This window comes from Chionomys nivalis, chromosome 4 (genome assembly GCF_950005125.1).
Source record: "Chionomys nivalis chromosome 4, mChiNiv1.1, whole genome shotgun sequence".
Taxonomy (NCBI): domain Eukaryota; kingdom Metazoa; phylum Chordata; class Mammalia; order Rodentia; family Cricetidae; genus Chionomys; species Chionomys nivalis.
In genome coordinates this window covers 57,633,810-57,651,382 of record NC_080089.1, presented here as the reverse complement: position 1 = coordinate 57,651,382, position 17,573 = coordinate 57,633,810, and the positions used below count along the sequence as shown (strand labels likewise).

Genomic DNA, 17,573 nt, shown 5'->3' with positions numbered 1-17,573 from the left:
CATTCCTGAGGATTACCTGCATTCCATCAAAACCCACTTCCAGTGGCACAGCCCCTTCAACAGATCCACACCTCCAAATCCTTCCCAAACAATTACACCAACTGGGGACCAAACATTCAAACATATGAGCAATGGGGCCATTCTCATTCAAATCATTGCAGTGCTAGCCCAGGAAACAGAGGTGAGGAGTGGGAGGACGCTTGTGCAGACAGAATGTATGGAGAAAACTCTCTATCCTGGATGCCTCTGCTTCAGGTTGGACACTATAGGAAACATCTCAACTTCAACCTCCCGGAAATACCAAAGCCACATCTTCTGAACTGAGAGACTCTTGGGTGCTAGAATGGTCACCCTAGGTGTCTCTGTCTGTGGCCAACAGAACGGTCGTTGAGACCATCTACACCTTGCTCAAGCTGTTTGCCTTTCCCGGGTGTCAGAGCCCCTTAGTCCATAGTCAATTGGCCATTGAGAACCAGTGTTCATTATTTTCTTCCTTCTTGTACTGTGTTCTGGAGCAAGGCTGAGAAAAGCCTCCCCAGTATAAATTGTTCCTTCATCATCTCTCATGGCTGAATTGGAAAGCTCATGGTCCAGCTAGCCTGGTGCACACAGCAGAAAAACAAAGATATCTTGTCTTAAGCAAGGTGGAAATCAAGGACTGATACCCAAGATTATCCTCTGACTTCCACATGAGAGCTGTGGCATACAGGTTGGAACATGCACATGCATTTTTTTTGAAATACCAAATTTATAGTCAGAAGCATAGAGAAGCTATACCTGACCTTAGCACATAAATTCTGAGACGTAAAATAATTCTCTTCCCTTAATAGGTGGGTGTTCTCAGATAAGTTACTATAAAAGCTCGTTGTGTCTAAGTCTTCTTATCTGTAAAAATGAGGATAACAGCATCCCCTTCACTGAATTTTGAAGATTAAATGAAATAAATCGTGAAGAACTTAAAATAGTAGCAGACACAAGGAGACTCACATGGATTCGTGCATATTCCCTAAGCCCTCTCTGAGAGCTGCTGTTACTTGGTGCTAAGACTGGCAGCGGCACAAGGTTAGTGTCTCTTCATCCCTCAAGTCTCAGTTTTTCCATCTGTAAAATGGAAATATCTACCTGGCGGGGCCCTTGGGAAGATCTATAGAACCCAGCACGGAAAGCTCTCTGCCTAGACTTGAGTCCTTAGAAGGCCCTCTACACTGCTGCTACTTCCTGTCTGTGATCCAAGCACAGGTGTAGTGATGTTGGCAAATTCCGGGCAGGATTATACACACTTCTGCCTTCCTCTTGTAGCAGGCTGGAGCTAGATCTTTTAAGGACTTGGTCCAAGGGGGTGGGAATGGATAGGTGGCAAAGATGGAGCGTGGGGGCTAGCCAGGCTTACTCTTCCCTTTGGAACCTGGTCTGGCCAACAGCTGGCATTGGGCTGGGAGCATGGTTGGGGGTTTGGGGGCAGGGTTGGTCCGGTGTCTGTGGGTGTAAGAAAAAGAGGAAAACCTTCTCAGTGAAAATTGCCCTGCGGTTGGCTCAGGCGCCCACAGCACTGTATTTATAGAGAGCTCCCGGCAATTCTGGAATTCTTCACTGTCGAGTTAACCCTTTTCGAGCCGCGGTGCCAGCCTGGTGCGGAGGGGGAGAAATACAGGACTGAAATGGGACAGCTGGATTGCAACAGGGCTTGGAGCCAGCAGCTTGGAGGATGGGAGTGGTCAATGGTCAGTCACCTGTCCTCTCTCACCGAAAAAGAAACTTTGGCTCTTGGAAGTGTGAAGATCCGCGTGGGGGGTGGGCAGTGAGTAGTCCAACAACCCCTTCTTGGAGCACCAGGTCTTCCCCGGTCGGGGTCGAGCTGGGGTCCGGGTTGGAGGCGGGCCCAGGCCCGGGGCCCTGCCCAGCAGGCGGGCTCAGGCCTCAACGTCGTAGGATCTCCTCCTCGGGGCCAATTCTGCCTCTGGGGCGCACCCGGGTGGCCTTTCCGGGCCCGTAGCTTCCTCCTGCAGTCCAGCCCCTCGCGCTCCCGCCCCCCTCCCTCGGCCCTAGTCTGGCCGGGCCTCACGGCGGCGGCGACACCGATGGTAGCGGCGATTGGGCTGCGCCCCGCCGTGTCCCCGAGTCCCGGGAGTCTGCGCTGCGCGGTGAGTGCTTGCGTGGCGCGGGGCGGCGCGGGCTGGGGTTGCCTTTGTGTGCGGCCGCGCCTGCATCGCGCGCGCTGGGGGCGCCGGGTGCTTGGAGCTGGGAGCCCGCGGCCCTTTCCCATAAGGCACCAGTACCCTGATCCGAGGACACCGCTCTAGGGCCCCGAGGAGCTAAGAGCACCCCTGCCTGGCCGCTCCCTCCTTGGTGCTGAGACCCGCTGGGACTTGTGGGATCTGAAGACTCCCGGAGTCTGGGACTTGTGGGGCCCAGGACTGGGTGGGTGACTGTTCAGGCCCTGGGTGTGGAGTAGGCATGAAGGCAGGTAGGTTACTGGGTTGATGGTTCTGGAAGCTTAAGGAAGCTGCTAGCCAAGACTTAGGAGGGAAGCATTCCCCCGACTTTGAGGAGGAAAACACCATGAATGCCAGCTCTGAGAAGGGAAACTGAGCGGGAGGGGAGCACGAGGTTGGGTGGCCCCCTGTGCTTGGTTCTGAAGGGTTGAAGGTGTCGATGAATGGCGGGCTTCTACATGCTGCAGAAAAGCATCGGAAACAGGTTCAGGGAAGACTCCCCCGGAACTAAAGATTCAAGTGCAAATAGGGATGGGGCAGTTTGGGTTGTCTTAGGTAAACGGAGATGGATGGAAGGGAGATCCGGAGGAAGGTGGAAAGAAGCTGAAGGTCCAGGATGGGACAAAGAGGACAGAGGATCGAATCCAGTTCTCCGAGGCCCTTCCTCACTAGGGCTGAGCCAACCAATTCCAGATTTGGGAACTTAAGGCAGTGAACTGGCAGAAAAGGTTCTTTTTTTTTTTTTTTCCCTCAAGCCAAACCTGCCTTAATGAGAAATGCATGATGGATGAGTCAGACCTGAGAGCTTATCATCGAAGGGAACTATTAAGTAAATACTAAATCAGAAGTTTGTATATGTGCATCTGGGGTTTTGTGTATGTGTTGGGGCGACATTGACTTAATTGTGAAAACGATTTCTTTTCAGACTGCGGATGGTCTTTAAATGAATATTGATTAAGTTAAAATCCAAGTCCTTTTTTTTTTTTTTAAGATTTATTTATTTATTATGTATACAACATTCCTTCCATGTATGCTTGCATGCCAGAAGAGGGCACCAGATCTCATCATAGATGGCTGTGAGCCACCATGTGGTTGCTGGGAATTGAACTCAGGACCTCTGGAAGAGCAGTCAGTGCTCTTAACCTCTGAGCCATCTCTCCAGCCCCAATCCAAGTCCTTTTTAATTTTTTTTTTTTTAGATAGGGTCTCACTGTGTAGACCTGGCTGACCTTGACTCACAGAAGCCCACCTGCCTCCGACTCCCAAGTGCTGGGATAAAGGCGTGCATTACCATGCCAGGCTCAAGTCCTTTTCCTTTAAGTGTGTGTGCAGTAGCTCTTCAGTTTGAGAAACTAGTGGAGCTGTTTGACTTGTATGAGAGTTATTTATTTAGCTGAGCCTCCTTTCTCATCCCCTCTGACTGCCCAGAAGTCCCCAGGGCTGCTGCTGAGCAGCAGCATTCCTTGTAGTTTGGGGACCTGTAGATAGGGAATTTGAATTTGTGTACTTGAATTGAAACCTGGGCTGATTGAATGACAGGCAAGTGTGGAGGGCTGGTGAGCTAAGCGGTATGGGGTGGTGGGCTATATTTCCAGCTTGCTTGGGAATGAGACTATTTTGGATGTGTGCATTTTCCTGGTAGCTGGAGTTCCAAAGCACTAGCTCTTGGCTAGTTGTGGCCCATGGATGTCTTCTCTCCTGGTATTACAAATACATCACACTTAGCTGACACAGTGTGTCCTGATGTCACTGACATTTTCATCATGTGACTGGGGAAGTAGCTCAGTGTATAGAATGCTTGCCTAGCTTGCATGAAGCCTGTGTTAGATCCCCAGCAACCAGCAACGCATAAACTGGTTGTTGTGGCTCATGCCTGAAATCTCAGTGCTTGGGGAAGAAGCAGGAGGTTCAGAAGTTATCCTAGGGTACATTGTTCAAAGCTCTTCTGGGATACGTGAGACTTGTGTCCGAAAGAAAGATTTTCATTACATCATCGCTTTAGGTTAGTCCTGAGAACATCAGTTTTGCCACCAAGTGTCATGAGGCAAAGGGACAGAAAAGAGAGGGCATTTGCCCATGTATGGAGTAGCCCTGGTGATGATTTCATTGGTCCCATGACTGGCCCTGGCATCCATGGTGGCTTCCTCCTGCGTGCAGAGTATTGCGTATGCACTCCAGACTTGTGCTGCCAGAGGGTGGACCCTGTGTCTTGTGAAGGAAGCAGCCTGGTTTTGTGACAGCCTCAGTGTCAGTGGAGAGCTGGAATTCTTGTCCCAGTTTTCTTTTCCGTCCCTGTCCCCCTAAGCTCTGTCCAGGCACCTGATAGGAACAGGACACCTGAATGTCCAAGACGCTCAGCAGCCTGGCAGCAGGGTGCCTGGCAGTTAGGCTGGATGCTTTAATGTTTACCTTCAGAACATTGTAGAAGTGGTGGCCTTTCAGAACAGCCCTCTGGGGGGCCGGCATCCTTACTCTGGAGAGGCCACACCTTACGCTTTCTGCAGGAGTCACCCTCCTCCAAAGCTGACCTCTAGGTGGAAGCCTTGATTCTTTTTGGCGGGATTTGGGTTGGACACCAAGATGAGAAATCCAGTTTGGGGTGCAGTGTTGCAGTTGGCCATTCCACATCCTCAGAGAGACTCCTAGAAAGTGGTTCCCCCCCTCCCTGAGACGGGGTTTTTCTCTGTAGCTTTGGAGCCTGTCCTGGAACTAGCTCTTGTAGACCAGGCTGGCCTCGAACTCACAGAGATCCACCCGTCTGTGCCTCCCAAGTGCTGGGATTAAAGGCGTGCACCTCCACCACCCAGATCCTAGAAAGTATTAAGTGACTGACCCGTAGCCCGATGCTTCTGGGTTGAAACAACCCAAATGGGCAGAAAACAACCCAAATCCTCTGAGATTATGACCACATGGGGACTATTGAGCTGTGAATCTGAGTCATAGGGTTGGAAAAGGAGGAAGAGGGTAGGGAGGATGATGTCACTGCCCAGGAGCTTATCCTCTGAGTGGGTGGGGACTTTTGATTGCTGTCCTCTTCTCCACACCCTGGGGCAGGAGTGCCAGGGAAATCTACCAGCACAAGGAGGAGGGCCATGGTTGGGGAGAGGGACTCGGCATGGCCACACAATGGGAGACATCCTCATACACAGCCCTTGCCACCACCTGTATGTCCACACAACGGGAGACATCCTCATACACAGCCCTTGCCACCACCTGTATGTCCATTCTTGCAGTGGTCAGGGTAGGAACATTGGATTTTCAGCATTTAGGGGTGGGACTATGCAGAATGAATATCATGTGATTATCTTAACATCACTGAAGAGAAGAAGAAACGCAAGCCTAGCAAGTCACGTACCCACAGACGTACAATGGGCAAATGGTGAGGGCAATCTGTTGTCTACCTTCAGAACTGGAGTGGCAGCTTCAAGGTTTTTTTTTTTTTTTTAAGATTAATTTATTAAGCATACAATGTACTGTTGACAAGGAAAGCACCAGGTCTCATTACAGATGGTTGTGAGCCACCATGTGGTTGCTGGGAATTGAACTCAGGACCTTTGGATGGGCAGGCAATGCTCTTAACCACTGAGCCATCTCTCCAGCCCGGCAGCTTCAAGTTTGACTCATTTTAGACCCTGGCAAATGTGCCAGGGGTCCTCTTGGGTGGAGAGAACTCATCTGGTGAGCCAGGGAGAGAACAGGGCTGACCACAGAGACTTGTGGACCCTGATAGAATATTCTTGTGCTTTCAGAGACCTAATCTTTGTCACACTGGTGCTCTCAACTCCTGGAGAAGAGACCTGCCTATGCCCTCCAGTTCTGACTAGTTCTTCCAGCTGGCAGCCCTCATTCTCCCTCTCAGTTTCTCTGTGGTCTTGGGAAAGATGCCCCCACACCCCTTGTAACTTTGGCATTAGCCCTCCCTGGGGAATACTGGAATATTTGCTTATGAAGAGGCTCTGACCTTGGGGTGACAGCAGTTTTTTGTTGTTGTTTTGTTTTTTTGTTTGTATTTATTTATTTATTTATTTGAGACAGGGTTTCTCTGTGTAAAAGCCCTGGCTGTCCTGGAACTCACTTTGGAGACCAGGTTGGCCTTGAACTCACAGAGATCTGCCTGCCTCTGCCTCCCGAGTCTGCACCACCATTACCCAGTTTGGGGCTGGAACTCTTGATGCACGGAGCTACAACTCAGTTTCTGGGAGGAGCACAGGGAAAGGAAAATAGAATGAGCCAGACCGAGAGGTGAAGTTGAACTGTACGTTGGCTCCTCTGGAATCTGGTGCTGGTGGGGTCTCGGTGCAAAGGAGAGCACTCAGAAGGACTAACAGTCTCCAGTGCCTAGATGGATAGCCCTATAGAGAAGATCTTGGCTGGGAAGAGGTGGAGAAGCTCATGCCTGTGGCTGTAATAGCAGTAATGACAATAATTACCTCTGTGAAGCTGGGCAAAAGATGTGTACCTATGATCCCAGCACTTGGGAAGTAGAGGCAGGAATATCAGGAGTTCAAGGCCAGCCTCAGTTATATAACGAATTTGAAGTCAGACCTGGATATAGGAGACCCTGACTGAAAAAGCAATAAGACAGACTGAAGAGACTGCTCTGTGGGAAGTGCTTGCCCCAGAAACCTGAGGACCTACCTGAGTCTGCATTCCCACAAGCCACTAAAGCTGGCTTTGTTTGCAATTCTAGAGTTGCGGTGGTGAGATGGGGGGTGGAGACTGAATAAGCCCCAGAAGCTAGTCTTGTCTCCAACAAGGTCAAAGGCGAGGACGGACACCCAAGGTTGTCCTCTGATCTCCACATGTGTGCCGTGACACCAGTGTGTCTGCATCACGTATGCAAACACAGCACTCTCATACACACAATAAAATGTACCACTGATTTGGTATTAAACACTTTAACTGGTCTTTCCCTGTTGTCTTTATCCCCATAGCAGCTTTGTGGGTTAGGAATTGTCAGTCCTATTTTATAGATGAGTCTCAATAGGTAGTCACTGTCATTGACATTTCGTTGTGATTCTGGCAGGGCTTCTGTGTCAGGATTTAAACCCAGGGCTACTCCTGAGCCTATGCTGTGCCCTGGGCAGTTACAGCGGCCTGGGAATTCCCGCTAATAGGTGAGGAATGGAGACCCGAGGGCATTCATGAGCTAGTTCTAACACTCATCAGTCACCCTGCTGGAGATGGCTGACTGTGGGCCCTCAGGCAGCAGCCTCCCTTCTGGGCTCACATTCTCATGTGAACCTGGCCATGGGCCCCAGGCCATGTCTATTTCCAAAGGTCTTCCACCTCAGGACTGGCAGAGCCTGTTACACTGCTGAGATCTGTCCCTGGTAGAGGCAATGGGGCATGCTCAGAGAGAGGGTGTTTTCTGCTAGCCAGAGCCTCTTTCAGGGCAGAAACAGAAAGGATCTGGAGGCAGAAAAGCATTGAATAGACTACAAGTGGGTGGACCCTTACTGGAGTCTGGCATGACTTCTGGCTGGGCTGGCATTGCCAGACATGTTTAGATGGACACCTGGCAGGGCTTGACAGATGTTGCATGAATTCAGGTGTATGTTTCATGGCCTGCCAGCATCTGGCCTAGGATCTGCCCTCTGATTTGGGCTCCTATGCTCCTATCTCTTCTTTCCTCCCCATTCTGGCTGGTCCCTGAACCCAGCATGACTTTCAATTTTTTTTCCGAGCTCTGAGCCTCTGATGGTGTATATGTGCACATATGTGCCCCCTTGTGAATGCCCAGGTCAGGTTCCCACCTCTACAGATGGCATCATACTGCTTTAAGTGACTGCTGGGTCCTAGAAGATGCTCATCACTCGAGGGCCTCTCCCTGAGCAGAAGAGTGAGAACTGCGGGCCAGCGCTGTGGCTCATGCCTTGCCATGAATACACTGTCTACCAAGGCCTGTGGTTTGCCTTCTCTGGGTTTGGAGCCTTGATGTCTGTGTGGTAGTGATCATGTGGTTGGGGAGGCCAGTCACCCCATCCTGGGTTCTGTCTCCTCTTTCTGTGTGCTTCCTGCGGGTTCAGGGGGAAATGGGTTGAGGATGCTGGAAAGACCTTGGGCCGCTCTGTAGGCGGTTCTGATGGCTGGCCGCAGTTTTGACTCACACGCTCATTTTGAGAGGAAGTCGGGTTGTTCTGTTGGGTGGAATCACAGTGCTGGGCCATTGTATCCAGTGGGTAGCCATGGACACAGAAGGCCTGAACTGACTCATTGTCAGCAAAACAAAGCCATCTTGGAGGCACCTCCCCAGGGAATTCTAGAGACCCTTCTTCCCTTGCCCAGGTCCCTCGCCCACTTACAGAGCCTCTGGTGTTTCTTAGGTCAGCTTACATTGTCTTACTCAGCCACGCCTTGTGAGGACAGAGACTGTTACTCCCATTTTATGAATGAGCAAACTGAGGACCAGCCTCTATCCCTAAAGTCACATGACTTTGGGAATGGCAGAGTATGCATTTGAACCTCCAACTCCAAAGCCACACTAAAGCTCCCTTCCACCAGACCTTCAGTGATGTCTCCAGTCTAGCATGCAATTTTAATCTCAGCAGGGATCAGTGACTCGGACCCTTCTTAGAGAATAAGAATGAGAGCCTAGCAAGTAAGCAGTAGAGCCAGGACTTAAAGCCTTGTACATCTTTGATATTGCTGTTTTCTCTTTTCCATTTGCTTATAACAAAAGAATTACACAGTCATTGTAAAAACAAACAAACAGAATGTGATCAAGTAGAAAACTAAAGTGGATTTGACCCTCATTCCCACATTCAGGGGTGTAGGGGTGGGTTCACCATCAGATCCTTCTAGAAAGGCTTCTAGATCCCTTCTTCATTTGTAAGCATCTGTCTGTCCATCCGTCTGTCCATCTAAGCACACGTGTGTTCGTCCATTCATCCACCATTGAGCAGAGAGCACTGAGCTCCCTATGGGCCAAGCCTTTGCTGGGATTACGGATGTAAAAGTTAAAGGAAGCACACGTGGTTGGCACTCAGGGAGGTTCTGGGGTGCTGATCAGGCACGGTCGAGCAGCAGACTTTGTTCTGGCTTTGCTGTCAAGGGCACCTTCAGGGTAAAGAGGTATTAGCCGTGTCATCTCAGAAGAAGGGACTGCAGCGATAAAAACAATCTCTTATGCGATAGGAAAGAGGGTCGTGTACTGTAGACGCTGGAAGCAGCCCAGGAAGTGAACGTGGGGAGGTGGGCAGAGCTGGGTCAGTTAAGGCTCCCTTGGAGCTGAACCATTATTTCCAATGGATGAGCAAGCCTGGGTTCCCCGTGGAAGGGGGTGATTGGTGCATGTTTTATGAGTCTGTGTCTATGTATATGAGTGTGTTCATGTAAGTGCAAGTGCGTCTATAGGCACACGCGTGTGTGTAAGTGGAAGCCAGGAGTCAACCTTGGGGTCTTCCTCGGTTGTTACCTACCTTGCTTTCTGAGACAGGGCCTCTTACTTCACCTGGAGCTCACCAATTTGGTAAGCCTGACTGGCCAGGGGGCACTTTCCCAGCTCTGGGATTGTAGGTTCCCCACCACATCCTGCTTTCATGGAGGTGCCAAGCTGAGATCCGTATGCTTGTGTGACGATCACTTTATCCACTGAGCCATCTCCACAGCCCCTGAATCAGTTCCTTCAGATTGGTGGTAGATAATAACTTGATTGCTAGCAGCCTAGACCAAATCCTTCCTAGCAACTTCAGTAAGAAAATCTTTACTGAGGGTTCCTGCAGAAAAGCTGAAGAAAGACTCTGATTGGTTATGGCTTGGCTCACTTCCCTTCCCTGAAATAGGGGTGGGGCAAGGGTTTTTCCCTGAGTCAGATCAGGTCACAAGCCCAGGCTTGAGGTTAGGGCCACATCCTTCCAGTATCATACAGGCTGGATTCCCTACAAGGGGGTTGATCCCTGGTATCAGAAGAAGCCATTGAGAATAAAAGAGGAACTCATTAAGGGCTGTGGAGAAAATAAGCATCCACCTTTCAGAGGTGTGTGTGTGTGTGTGTGTGTGTGTGTGTGTGTGTTACTCCATTGCCAAAGAGGAAAAGCACAGATGCCCGGGAGGAACTGAGCAAGTCAGGTGAAAAAGGGGTGGTCTGTTGTTTGAATTGTATCTGGCCCCTGGGATTGGCTGTCCCCATGCTGAACGAACTTAGAATCACTATCTCCAAGAAGCTGTCAGGGATATTTCAAGACAGTCTGGGGTAGAACATGGGGAAAGGGGGCGGAGGTGTGGGCCACAGCATCCCAGCTCCCCACTGCACAGAAGCAACCTGGAATCCTTAAGTGACCCCTGCCTCATCTTCCCACAGCCTCTTCCAGAGCGCCGTCTTCCCAGAATATGCCATGACGTTCACTCCTTCACTCCTCCATCACCTTCCCTGCCACCTCCTCTCCCAGACAGGAATGTCCCCTTCTCTTGAGCAGTCCTTCCTAAGCCTCCCTGAAAGCTGTCAAGGAATTGCTAATCCAGCATGCCAATATCACCTGTATACACCTGTACCAAAGAACTGGTCATATTATCCATATTTTCCTCAAACCTTTGCCCTATATTTTTATGAAAATGTGGTATTTTAGGGGCAGAGGAGATGACTTAATTAAATGCTTGCCTTACAAACATGATGACCTGAGTTTCGATCCCCAGAACCCAAGTAAAAGCCAGGTGCAGGGGTACCCCTATAGCCCCAGCACCGGGGGAGGTGAAGACAGGTTTGCTGGATTCCAGAGGCTTGCTGACCAGCCAGCCTAGTCAGTTGTGGAAGTTGGGAAGAGGGGTGGACTTTGGTGGACCCAGTGAACTAACGGAGCAACACAGAGAACCTGAAAAGTTCCAGTCCTCTCCAGCTTCATCAGAAGCGGGTGGCTGGACATGGGAAGGTGGCCCTGAGTTCAAGGACTTATGGTTTTGAGCCGCACATTTGATAATCTATTGTTTTGGCAAATTTTGTGGCACAGCTGCCCAGTGGTGACCTTGTCAAGGAAGAACAAATACTTGCAGGGCCATGAGAAAGGGCATGTACTTGTTCTGTGTGGTTGTAGGGACTTCTTGAGAACCGACATAGGCTGTCCTGGGAGACAGATTTTTGGCTCAGAGTAAGGAAGCATTTTCCACCAATAAGAGCTGCCTCAAAGCAAGCAGATTGCCTCGGGTTTGGGGTAGCTGGTTCCCGTCTCCAGAGAGAGCATACAAGCTGGCAAGGGTGGCCAGGGAAAGGTCCCCTGTTCTGACACCGTCCACTTCTGCAGTTGCCCAGAGTCTCTTTTCATTCTATTGGTCTCCCTCAGGGATTCCAGCTTTGGTTTCCGTGTTCACCAGTGTGTGAATGACTTCCCCTGCTTCTCACTGTGCTGTGGATGAACCTAGTTTAATTTCAATCTGATTTTATTCTTCCCCTGAAACATACTTCTTTCTCTCCTCTACATCCTAGTCTGTGGGCCCGCATTCACCCACTTGTCCCAAGCGTTCCTCTTCTCTCCTTCTGTACAATCCCTGGGTCACTTCCATCCTTGAAATATCTCTTAACTGGGTTCTGACATCCGTCGGCGATTGTTGAGACTGTAGCTCAAATTTTGAGACAGCGACTTTGGACGGTTTCTTTTGTGGCTCTGAGCACTAGCAATTTTCCTCGGGTGGAGAGAGAAAGAAGAGACAGAGGGCTCCTTAAATTAGTTCATTCAGATGCCGTAAGAAAGACCAAAATAACAGTGACTTATGCTAGAACAGATGCTTATTTCTCACCCATGTGACCATCTGGCTATATCCAGGGCTGAAGCCATAGCCCCAGGGACCCTCTGTCCTGCTGCTTTGAGTGACAGTGTGCGCCTACAAGGCTTGCTACTTCTCTATTCCATGCATTGAAAGGGGGAGGAGAAAAAGAGGGTGCCCTCCATCTTTAAGGACACGACCCAGAAAGTGTACATATTAGCTCCTCTGAGATCTGATTAGCCAGAAAACGGTCATGTGGCCACACCCAGCTGAAAAGGAGTCTGGGATCTGTAGTCTTTAGCTGAGTGGTCCTGTGCCTGACTAAATGCTACAGAAGGGGAGAACAGATTTAAGGAAATAATTGGTGGCTTCTATGGTAACATGACTGCGTGAATTTCAATGTGGGTTGCATGATAGTTAGTACACCATAAGGATTAAAATAGTGAAGAAGGTCCATCAGGTTTGGCAATGTTTCTTTTATAAACATTGAACTCAGAGAGAGGAAGCTGGGCCGACATGATGGCTCAGCATGGTGAGGCGCTTATTTCCAAGCCTGAGGATCTGAGTTCAGTCCCCAGCATCCCCACGGTGAAGGAAGAGAACTGACCCCCACAAGTTGTCCCTCACCTCCATACACATGCTCTGGCATGCACTTCTGCACGCCATAAATGGGTGTAAACAATTACAGAATTTTAAAAAGGATTTAGCCATTTTATGTGTATGAATGTTTTGTCTACATGTATGTGTGTGCACCATATGTGTGCCTTGTACCAGAGGAGGTCACATCTGGAACTAGATGGTTGTGGCCTGCCATGTGGGTGCTGGGAATCAGGGTCCTCTGCAAGAGCAGGCAGTGCTTTCGCCACTGAGCCTTCTCCAGCCCTGTACTTTTTGTTCTTGTTGTTGTTGTTAAAGAAAGGCGAGTGTAGTCATTGTTTTTCTATTGTGATAAAAACGCCATGACCAAAGCAGCCTAAAAAAGGAAGGGCGTAAGAGCCGGGTGTGGTGGTGTGCACTGTGGTCCCAGAACTTGGGAAGTGGAGGCAGAGGCAGACTGAAGGTGTGGTAGCAGGAACAGCTGAGAGCTTACATCTTGAGCTACAAGCAGGCGGCAGAGAGCACATTGGGGATGGTGCCAATCTTTTGAAACCTCAAGCCTGCCCCTAGTGAAACACCTCCCCCAACAGGGCCACACCTCTTTGTGTGTGTGTCTGTCTGTGTGTCTCTCTGTGTGTGTGCATGCATTGGTGTTTTACAAGCATGTATGTCTGTGTGAGGGTGTCGGAGTTCCAGAACAGTTGTGAGCTGCTATTTGGGTGCTGGGAATTGAACCCTGATCCTCTGGAAGAGCAGTCAGTGCTCTTAACTACTGAGTCATCTGAGTCATCTCTCCAGCTCCCATGGGCTACACCTCTTTTTTTTTTTTTTTTTTTTTTTTTTGGTTTTCCGAGACAGGGTTTCTCTGTGGCTTTGGAGCCTGTCCTGGAACATATCTGTAGACCAGGCTGGTCTCGAACTCACAGAGATCCGCCTGCCTCTGCCTCCTGAGTGCTGGGATTAAAGGCGTGCGCCACCATCGCCCGGCTTGGGCTACACCTCTTAATCCTTCCCAAACAACTACCAACTGTTCAAATATGTGATCTGTGGGGGACATCTTCATGTAAACCACTACGTGGGAGACCTTATTAAGACTGCAGGGAAGTGTTAGAGCTACGAACCCCAAACCCTGGGCTCACTTTCTGCCATTGTGTATGTGTGTGTGCAGGCTTGTGTGCCTCTGTGGAAGCCAAAGGACAGCCTTGGCTGTTGTTCCTCAGTTGTCATCCACCTTGGTTTGTGTTTGTTTTTGCTTTGAGACAAGCTCTCACTGGACCACAACTCACCACATAGGCTGGGTTGGTTCACCAGTGAGCCCAGGGGTCTTTCTGTCTTCATCTCCTCAGCCCTGGGATTACAAGCAGCTACCACCATGCCTGCTACTCCCTCTGGGTTCTGAAGATCAAACTCAGTTCCTCCCACTTTCGAGGCCTTGGTCTTTATTTGCTGTCATATCAAGGAGGTCTGCTTGAAAGGCTGCAGACGGGGCTGAGTCTCACCTTTCCCAACCTTACCTGAAGAGCTGCTCCAGGCCCTCAGGACGCACGTGGACACTGTGATGGCTCTCAGGTGCCACTGAGCAGCCCTCATGGTATCTTAAAGTGGGCTCTGCTGAAAGGCATACCCACCTGCTGTACCGGGTCTGCTACTTGAGAGCATACACACAGATGAGTCACCTTTGTCCTTCAGTTGCATAGGATAGAAACTTAGCTGGAACTGGATGAATATTGGTTCATCTAGGTCTGCAGCTTGTTTCAGGCATATCTGGATCTAGGAACTTAGCTGATATTTTTAGAGTTCTGCGACTCTTCCTTCTGTCCTCTCTATGGGAGGTTAGTGGGGTGTGGAATGGACTATAGGGTGGGACTAAAGAGATGGTTCTGTAGTTGAGAGCATGTATTGCTCTTGCAGGTAACCTTGACTTCAGTTCCCAGAACTCACGTGGTGGCGCACAGCTCTCTGTAAGCCCCATTTCAGGGGAGCTGATACCCTCTTCTAGACTTTGTGGGTACCTGCACCCACACATGTGTAAACAAACATGCAGCTACACATACAAACAAATCAGGCTGGAGAGATGGTTCTGTGGTTAAGGGTTGCTGCTCTTGCAGAGGACCTGAGTTCAGTTTCAGGGGATCCAGCACTCTTTTAGTAATAATAATAATAAAAATCTTTTTCAAAGAGACTGGAGTGATGCCAGTGGATATGGTGGGAGAAGAATCCCTATCGAGTACCCGTGGGTCCAAGGCATCTTGGCCCAGAGCTCATTAGCAGTCAGGTTTGCTGTTCTGAATGTACAGGGTAATGGGTCTTGGATGATGTCTTGAGAGTATCCTTGGGCTGGGCGGTGGTGGCGCACGCCTTTAATCCCAGCATTCGGGAGGCAGAGGCAGAGGCAGGCGGATCAGCCTGGTCTACAAGAGCTAGTTCCAGGACAGGCTCCAAAACCACAGAGAAACCCTGTCTCGAAAAACCAAAAAAAAAAAAAAAAAAAAAGAGAGAGTATCGTTGGGTCCTGATTCTGCTGGGTTTGGATAGCTTGCAGCAGCTTCAAGGTGAGGGTGGCTGGCCCTCACAGTGTCTCCAGGAAGCCAGGGCACTCTGTAGTCTTTCTTGCAGGGGCTCCATGGAGTTTCTAGGCTGAAATTACAGTGGTGAACTTCCTGGGTCCAGAATGAAGAAAAGGAACAAAAGGGAGCAAGCTTGGTGTCCACTCTGGAAGCCTCTCATGGACCCTCTGGAGTGAGGGACAGCTGTGCTCTGGGGACACATGATTAGTCTGATCAGGAGGGAACTCCTGGCTCCCCACATATTCAGCAGACATTCACAAGTGATCCTTAGGGTAAACCCCAGTAACAGGAAGTAGCTTGTAGCATGGGAAGACATCCCAAGAAGAGTCTTGAGTATCAGGTAGAGGAATGTAGGACTTTTCTTGTGCGTACTGGGGGGCTTTGGGGGATTTGTCAGCGGGGGAGGGCATGAGCCTGATTCCTGTTTTAGGACTGAGGAGGCACCTGAGAGAATGAGTTAGGTGGGGATGATATGTGGGGCTTACGGGGTCAGTGAAGAGGGCCGAGGTGGCCCTAGACGACGGGCACAAGCAGCAGTGAGAAGGACTGACCGACTCAGGGTTTGTTTTTGTTTTAAGACAGGGTCTCTTATTGTCCAGGCTGGCCTTGCACTCACTATGTAGCTAAGGATAGCCCTGAACTCCTGATCTTCCTGCCCCCACCTCGGAGTGCCAAGATTACAGCCTGTACCATCACACCTGGCTTGTGAGAGGCTGGAGGTTGAAGCCAGAGCTTCAGAAGCCCTCAGCCGACTGAGCCACGTCCCAGCTCCCAGGCTTTGCTTTCATCTAGGGGGTAAAAGAGGACAGAAGATGAAGAAGCTGACAACTCTGTGGGCTTTAGCTTCCTATGGCACATAGCCAGTAGTCCAGGCAGCTGCCTGCTAGGTTTTCCTGCAGGCTGACTGTGGCCCATTTGTCAGGCAGGAAGTGGTGTCCCCAAGGATGCCACTATGAATCGGAGCTGCTGACTCAGCACCCAGGCAGGGAGGCTTTGAGGCCACCAGACTTTGGACCGGAAGCACCTGGAAAGGAAGTAGCTGCCCAGGGCTTCTCCGCAATGGGCTGTCGACAGCCAGGGAAGGAGGTGGCTAGCCAGGATGCTGGGTTTGGCTGAGGGAATCCCTCTGTGCAGCTTCCTGGTATCGGGAGTAGGGGAAGAGGTGCACAATAGGCTAGAACAGGATGGACTGGCTGTCCCCACGTACCCGAGGCTAGACAAGATGCTTGGCTGTAGATAGGATTTACTCCATGAAGGGTCAGAAGGGACTGCTGCAGGATTGGGCTACTTTCAGCTCTGCTCAGTGACAGATGATTTGACATTAAGAAACTCATGTGTTTGGGTTTATGTATGTATTTTTTTGTTTCTCCTGCAAAAATGTGACCAAGGATGCAATCTGCCACTACGGGTGGCCGGGGGTGTGTGCATGAAATGTTCATATTCTTGCTAATCATCGTTAGGTGGGACAGATGGACATGGGTCACATGGCTTGAGCAGGCAACAGTGAGGGACATAAGAAGTGGTGCATGCAGCCTGCTTGAGTCAGGCACCTGAGGGAAGCCGGAGTACATGCTGAACCCAGGGAAGTCTGGGACCCCTCTGACCCAAGCCAGATCTGTTGCAACAGATCCAATTCTGGCTCAGGTCCGACTGACACCAGCTCTGCCCACCCACTTTCATTTCTGCTGGGTCTTGGTTGCTTGGTACATGTATTAAATTGGCAGATTTCCCTCCCAAACTCTACATCCATACATCCAGCTGCTCCTAGAACTCTGTCCTGGGCTTTCTGCACACATGTTCCTATCCTAACACACCCTAGACCAAATGTTCCACACTTCCTGTCCCAGGGATCAGGGCTCAGAACCAACTGTGCTGACTGCTCTCTTCTTCATTTCTCACATTTTTAAATGCTGTCATTTCTATCCACGCCTGCTTTGCCCCTCGGTTGGTTTCTCTTATTTATTCTGCAGATGCTATCAAATTAGCTCTCGCAATGCTGTTTATCTATCCCAGAACCTTCAGTGGCTCCTGGCTACCTTTTGGGTAGAGTGTACTTTTCAGATTAAACCCCAAGTTTCTCTAAAACCTTCTCTTTTACTCTCCCATCAGCCAAAGTGACCTGGGCACAGCCTGGACCCCAAGCTTCATCAACCTTGTCTTGCTGGCTACCTGACATCTTCCCTCTTGGATTTGGATGGTCCTGAGGAATTAGGAAGGTGTTGGGGAGGAACTTTGGAGACAAAGGCCTCTCTTCCTCTTCCACAGGCAGGACCAGCCATCCACCACGGACAGCCCAGCTGTCAGCTGCCTGACAGGAAGATGCTGCGTGGATGGGGCTGTCCCAGCGTGGGTGTGTGTATGCGCACGGCCCTGGGAGTGCTGTACTTCTGCCTCACAGGTGAGGGGAAAGATCATTGTCATGGCAGTGTGTGACGATGCCTACTCCTTCCTGTCGTGGAGACAGGCTGGCTCTGTCGTGAAGAATCACACTGATTTCATC

General features: G+C 50.2%; 1 protein-coding gene across 3 annotated transcripts in view; it reads left to right on the top strand.

Moving 5' to 3' along the window:
- Nucleotides 1-1,678: 1,678 nt before the first annotated feature.
- The window catches only part of Cd276 (CD276 molecule), a 32,158-nt gene continuing 16,263 nt past the window's right edge, over nt 1,679-17,573 (top strand). The window contains exons 1-2 of one of the 3 annotated variants that reach the window (XM_057768999.1): nt 1,679-1,721; nt 17,339-17,471. In XM_057768999.1, the coding sequence (XP_057624982.1) occupies nt 1,719-1,721; nt 17,339-17,471 (136 nt within the window). In that variant the 5' untranslated portion in view covers nt 1,679-1,718. Of the gene's footprint in view, nt 1,722-1,761; nt 2,142-17,182; nt 17,472-17,573 lie in introns of those variants that run through there. The other 2 variants (XM_057768998.1, XM_057769000.1) reach the window with 2 other exon arrangements.